A 7,193-nucleotide genomic window follows, 5' to 3' on the forward strand; every position below is an offset into this window, starting at 1 on the left:
TGGGCTTACATTTACATAATTAAATTGAACTAAACATGGGGCCAAATTTGATTCTCAGTAACGGCCAGGCAATGCCATTGATCACTGTTAGAGACACAGGCTATGTGCAAGAAAAGAAGAGCAAATGAACATGATTTTGGTTTATGTTTATTTTTTATTTAAAGACCCTGACTTGGAAGTAGGGTACAGCTCTTAGTCCTGCTGACATTGTTACTGTTGTGAAACAGATAACTGGGGAGGGGCGGGGGGGCGAAAACTCAACAAATATTTGATCATGGAGATGTAATTCAATGAGGTTATCATGACCCTAAACAACAAATAAACCAGCTGGTTGGTTTACTGCTTTACACTTTGTTTGAAAGTTAAACATCAAGCAACAGTAAATACCCCAAATTAAAAGTGTATCTTTAATTTGTAGCTAAAAATCTTCACTTGTATCTATCAACATCTTTAATTCTCCATTAAAGTAAAATATTGTGTTAATTTCCTAACATTCTAAAGGAAGTTGTAAAATTTCTCCATTTATCTCTGAACTATCAGTGGGGAGGAAAATATGCCATCTTACTTACTATCCAGTTAAAAAGATCTGAATTCTTGGAAGACGTATGCACATTTTCAGATTTAGACTGTTTCTCTTGATGTTTTTCCACCTAGTTTTTGCATATTATTTAGTATTTATGCTAGTCTTCTGTGTGAGTCATTTTAGTGATAACTTCAAATTAAATAAAGAACAGCACCAAATTTCCAGCTTGTAATTAATTTCCAAATCCATGAGAAACAGGTGAAATCAGAGGTGAAAAACGTATTCTAGACTTATAGACATCACTTAAATCTTTGTGTATTACAAGAACAAACTTTCAGTTGGACTGATTTTCAAGTTTATTTAATCTTTAGCTATAGTTTGTACGATATATAGAGAATCAATGGGAGGAACAGTTATGATTCAGAGATGTAGGTTTTTGATTACATATATCTCGGGCTGTATTATTGGACTAATTAATGGAACACAAATGTACATGCAGAGAAGTTTTCATTCGGAGAGTGATCTTTGAAAGCTTTTGGGCAGGCCACAGCAGGAACCATTACAGGAACTCAGACTTACTCAGCTTCCATCGCAAATTCTTCAAGCACCACATTCCCCACCATGTAGTGGTAATAATGACCTTATGGGGATTTTTTTTAAAATGCAAACAGATTTGTCATATTTAATCCATTGACTTATCAAAACTAGCATCTTTTCACTGGATGGCAACTAATTACATCTGATGCTTTAAAGGATGCTTCTAATATACCTGTCCAGCTGTGTATTTGGGGAAGCAGATGGGCTCTGACAAGAGCTTATGCTCCAGCGTGTTTAAAAACAAATGCTAACAGTGGTCCTAAAGTTATTTCAGTTTTCTTGTGATTATTTTCTAATCTGCAGGAATGAAATCATGGTTTACATTATAAAACAGAAGAGCACTAAAGAAAAAAATATTAACTTACCACTGCTAGTTTTTTCCCAATGCACTTTAAAAATTTGAATTTATCTGCAACTGCAACTCCACCCAGGTACTCTCCAAGCTTCTCCCGCAGTACTCTTAATGTGATGTGAGGAGACACCCTAGAATGTTGTTATTCATTAATACATCTGTAAGATCAAATAATGATGGCTAGTTAGTAAGAGGGGGAAGATAATTCTATGTACATGCTGGCTTGCATGGATAAAATGACCAAAAATGGGAACTATCTCCTAGAGCTGAACCTAATTACACATAGGCCAGAGAGTCTTGGTGTGGTAGAGTCAGAACATTGCATCACGTTATGGTAGACTGCATTACAAGGGCTGTCATAACACTAACTAGCAATGTTCATATCTTAGGAGCCCCACAGGGAGCATATGGAAGTAGCTGAAATTTGAAAATGACTCCTTCATAATGCTCTTGCTCCTCCGCAGATGAATAATAAAAACATTGGAAACTACAGTCACTCATTTCCATATAAGTGACACAAAGTTTCATGGAACCGGTCCAGGACTGTAGAACATACCCCTTCAAGCACTGAGGGCTAGAGGAGACGTCATCACTGTCCACTTTAAGTAGCAGGCACATTCCTTTGATTTTGTCTTCTCCAACACAAATTTACCCTTGGGCGTGCGCATATGTACATGCAAATGCATTTTAAATCAAAACCAAACACTGCAGCGTGAACATTTCCACCATAATTTGAGGATGAGAGAGATGATGCAAACATGAATTGCATCTTTTAATGTACTACTGGAAACCATGCAAATATTAAAGTAATGAGCTCAGTATAAAAATCACCATAGAATAAAAAGCATCTCAGCAGAATAAAACCAAATGTGCAAGAGGCACACAAAAGCTATGCAGCAGAACATAAGCAATTCTAATTGCTCCTATGCTGCCAGGGAACCAGGGGACAAACTCAGGCCTGAGACTGTTAATCACCCATCCTGATTGCTAGTATAATACGCAGCATGATCTTGGGGCAGGAAGCCATCACTGCTCAAGCAAAGCACTGACATAGGGGACAGCACATGCCATTCTCAGTAAACAGCACAGACAAGGCCATCCCATCCATTCAGCTTGGGCAGGTCTTCAATATTAACCTGTCAGGGTTTGTTTGCACTTTCAAACAGCCCTATATGCCTTCATTTCACACCATAGGTATGCAAAAACACCTTCAGTTTCATCTCATAAACACAGCACTTCAGTGGGCCACAATGCTTCCCTTGCATTATTGCAAACACCCTGGACTTAGAGAACCCTCCTCACGATTATAAATCTGCCTTGGAGCAGAGGCATGCAGCAGAGGAGACCAAAGCGGGCACATCTAGGCCACACTGCTTGGTCCCTGTACATTTAGCTCCTGTTTGTTTCTTCCCCAACCATTTTTTGCCCACACTTGCTGCAGATATTAGCCCTAATGTCATTTAGTTCAAACATATAAAGCAGTATGTGAAAGATGGATACATAATTCAATACACATCCTTCCAAGGTCTCATGTGAGAACAGAAATGATCTATAATTCAAACATCTCTCATTTGCTATCATTTCTTCAAGCTAATGTCTCAGAGAAGATATGCCCCTTGAATGATCTTCTGAAACCCAATAAATGTAAGCCCTTTCAGAGGCAACTCTAACACTGCACATCCTTCACTGATAATGTCCGTCCAAACCAGCAAGAAAATATAAATCTAAGGCATTTATGAACAGCAGGGAAAACTTCTAAGTAACTAAAATGTATCATGGGAGAAAATCATCTAGGTATACAGAACCTGAGATATAGGGCAGAAATTAATCTAAAAATTATTTGTCAGTGTAGCTGCTAGGAACATCTATTTCTTACTTGCAGCCAATGGCTAGCAGAAGGCTAGTCACATCTGAGTCATTTGCTTCAGGGTGTTCCTTTAAATGTAATGAAACTAGAGTTCATTGCACCCATCTAATCTAGAAATAACAAAAGTATAGCTCCTGTGGTGAGGAATGAGGAATGAAAGATCAGAGAGGTTGAGAAATCAAGTTAATGGGAACAAGAACTTAGGGCCATAGACAATTACATACTTAGTATTTTCCTCTAATTTCATAACTAATGGAAGTGGCTTGTACTTGCACCTAGGAATCCTTTGTTAAACTGACTCAGACAGTACCGGGACTGTCAAACTGACTGGACAGTGCTATCAACAACATCCAGACACAGAGTGTCAGATGTCCAAACACATGAAATGATTTAAAGTTACCACTCCAGCTGTGTATTTTGCACCTCTGCGGAAGACTAGAACAGCAAACAAAATGGATACATGCACTTATTTCCTCTGGGTTTGAGGAGCCCTTCAGCAAAGGAAGCTGTGAGAATGAATACAGTCTGCCCTCCATGCTTATACCTGACCGCTGTCAATCTTTTCAGCTACACAGTCTGTCGTCTTAAGTGCACAATACAAGCCTAAATTTAAATTAGCTAAAACCCATATTCCCTGCAGTTTAAGCTAAAATGACAGGTTTGCACAGGCGCAGACAAGGTGCATGTAAAAGCTCCGTTTCAATACACATTTTTGTTATTTGGTTTTTATACAACTTACCACACTAGATACACACAGATTTTATAAGTAAAGTGTTTAGGAGCATAAAACAAACGTTCACAGTTATGAAAGATTAAAACTGCAACTCTCTGTGCCAGGCTTGGGCCTAGGACTGGGGACCGGGGTATTCCTTCACCAAGTCCTCTAAACAGCTGCCCCAGAGCACACATAACACATGGTGTTACGCGCAACCTTTCAGAAATACTACTGAAGAAGAAACAAGATATGCTGGTGGTTGCATGGGCTGTAATGCTGCCCCTTCAGAAGCATGGCTTAAGCTCCTTCTTCGGACTGAGAGGGTTCAGATCATCATACCCCTGCTCCTGGGAACTGACAGGCTATCCCGCCTTCTTCAAGCCACTCTGTCTTGAACCTGGCCCATTGCCAAAAAGAATTCAAGATTTTGGTAATCAGGCTCAAGAAGACAGAAAGAATGTAAGACTGTGATTTTACAACATAAATTATTCTGCAGAAACACTAGCACTGCTCTGGAAGTGTGTTTCAGTGGTCCACACCAAGGGCCTCAATGGAGCTAAGCCTGATACAGCCCCAACAAACGTAACGCTAGTCACGAGCACCAGTTATCCTCCAGAAATTATTAGAGAACAAGTGTCTTGTGACAGATGCAACTGCACTCTATAGAGCAACAGCTGGACTAAATGACTGAAGGACAACGTAAAGGACCCACCATGTACATGAAGCCTAAGACTATACTCACCTTATAAATCCAGCTGAGATGAATTTGCTGGTAAGAGCTACAGGAACTGTATTCAGCTTGAAGTTCCACACTTCTTCTGGGACATAAAAAACATGGAGCTCCACCAACTAAATAAAGAACAGATGATCATAACTGTAGATGCATTACAGCCCTCTTCCTATATGCTTTATTTTGCTTAGGTGGACTTTCAATTTCTGGAGGCAGAAGTATTTTCTTTGATGTTAGCATATGGACTGGAAGAGTGAGGGTCTATCTGACAATGGTTACTAGATAGTGAGAACAGTGATGAGGAGAGAAATTTGTGATTGAATGCCAGCTGACAACATCAAAATAAGTCACATTAGAACAAGCTCAACAATGGAAATGAATGAAAAGAGAGCCTGTGCTACCACTGTATGTCACTGTGACAGCAATGGGCAGAGCTTACCAAAAACAGGTGATACTCTGGAGTGTGTCATGGTTACAGGAATACTTCAGCTCAACTCCCACCTTTGTTCATCTCATAAGAAGTGAAAAGCCCTAAAAACTTGATCCAAACAGCACCACAACTTGACCTTGCCAGCAAGAAAAAACTTCAAAATATTTCTGACGGTTGTTAATATTAGCTACCTTGGAAGCAGAGAAATGCTCCAGGTAATGTCTGCAAAAACAACTAAGCCTGCTCTGAGCAAGCTTCACTTAGACCATGTTCAAACCTGTGGTAGTTGTGGGACTGTTAATGTCTAGGTCTTGATATTTTTAGTGAAAATCAGATGGTATTGACAACAACAATACACTTCCCTGTAACTAGCAGCCATGCAAATAAGCTATATTAATATTTCTGCAATTGTTGAGTTACTAAATATAAACTAGAAAAGAATGCTTTCTCCATACACTCTGTTAAAAGCATGTTTTTTTCCTCTCAGGTCTTCTAGAAGTGGTGCAGTGTCACTTATTCTTTTTTTTTTTTTTTTTGTGAAATCTAAAATATCTTTATGGAAAAGTACAAAAACTCTCACCTGTGATGTTCGAGGTCTCATTTGACTGAACGACATGTTGGTCCCTGTACTTGATCACAGTGAATGCCAGGTGGGCTTTCTAATTTTCTTTTTGATCTAAACATTCTTTAAGAATGAGTTTCATGATAATCTGAGAGAAGTTACTCCATTAATATCCTTTCTTTTCACTTACTGTTCTTCTTTCCATTTATGAAAATGGAGAAGTTGTTTCTGTGCTGAGGCAGAAAGCTTCCAGCTACCTGCAGACAAACACTCAACCACACCTTCTACACAAGTATCACCTAAGCAACTGGGGGAATTATTAATCACAGCCCAGCAGCTCCGAGAGACCTGCCCTGGAGTATTTCCTCTTAACATTTTCCCTCCTTTCATAACAATACTTAAGTTCATTATAATTTTCTACACAACAGTACTGCGTTCCTAAAGACATAGACCTAAGTCCCCCAAAAATGGGATTCTTGCAGGGTCTAGGTTTATCTTTGATAAAGGGACAAATACTGTGAACTGAAGTTAACCCACGCATATGGCACATTGTGCTGGCCAAAGGCAGCATCGCAAGGAAACCTGACTGTGCTGTGTCCAAATAATCCTTTCACAAACTACCCTGGTTATGCCCTGAAATGGTCAGGCTTTTTCATGGTGCTCTCACTTCGAAGGCTCTTCCATCACCTCAGAGGTTACCAGCCTCCTGATTTTCAGCCAGCTGAACGCCCTCACTCTTCTCCTCGCCACCTTACTGGCTCTCCCTCACACCTGCTACTTCTAATTCAGCTTTTCTCCAGCACAAGTGACCAGATCTTCCAGGTGACCTTCCAGGTCTTGCCCTGGCTCCCTGCGGTGGAATTAAGATTTCCTAACATCAGTGGGAAGCACCTGCTGGAAAGGGCCCATGCCTTTGCTTGCCTCTGCACAACTGCACCGCAGCCAGCTCTCACCAACGACCTGACTGGCACACCCCTCCACTCATCCGGTTATTCCCAACCAAAGACACAACAGCTTACAGCACCCGTTCTCCCCATCAGTCCCTGTATATATGCAAGATGTTGGGCTTTGCATTACATGTCACCCTGTGCCATTATTCCAGGCTTCCCAGTCACTCCTGGGCACTTTCTGCAGTAAATACCCATCTCCTCCAGGCTGGAGCCACAACCCCAACACGCCGGCAAAAGCACAGCTAGGACCTCACTCAGTGCATCTCAAAATAAGCTTCAAACTAGCCTAAGCCTGCTTTATGTTATCACCAAGAGCTTCCACCTCAGTCTTAATGCTCTCTGCTTTATAATTCACTCCATAGATAAATGGCATAAAATTGTCCTGTTTCTGTGTCTCCAAGAGACTCCCCACCTCCCGGGCACACGGAGCTCGAACAGCCCCGAAACACCAGCACCAGCGGGACAGC

The 7,193-nt window shown here is 40.7% G+C and overlaps 1 protein-coding gene across 1 annotated transcript in view; it reads right to left on the reverse strand.

Moving 5' to 3' along the window:
- SPATA1 (spermatogenesis associated 1) overlaps positions 1-5,830 on the reverse strand; it is a 15,769-nt gene extending 9,939 nt beyond the window's left edge. The window contains exons 1-3 of the mRNA XM_010074827.1: positions 5,795-5,830; positions 4,797-4,903; positions 1,486-1,603 (exon numbers count right to left, since the gene is read on the reverse strand). Coding sequence (XP_010073129.1) covers positions 1,486-1,603; positions 4,797-4,903; positions 5,795-5,830 — 261 coding nt within the window. The remainder of the gene's footprint in view (positions 1-1,485; positions 1,604-4,796; positions 4,904-5,794) is intronic.
- Between the last annotated feature and the right edge of the window lie 1,363 nt (positions 5,831-7,193).

This window comes from Pterocles gutturalis, unplaced genomic scaffold (genome assembly GCF_000699245.1).
Source record: "Pterocles gutturalis isolate BGI_N339 unplaced genomic scaffold, ASM69924v1 scaffold46167, whole genome shotgun sequence".
NCBI lineage: Eukaryota > Metazoa > Chordata > Aves > Pterocliformes > Pteroclidae > Pterocles > Pterocles gutturalis.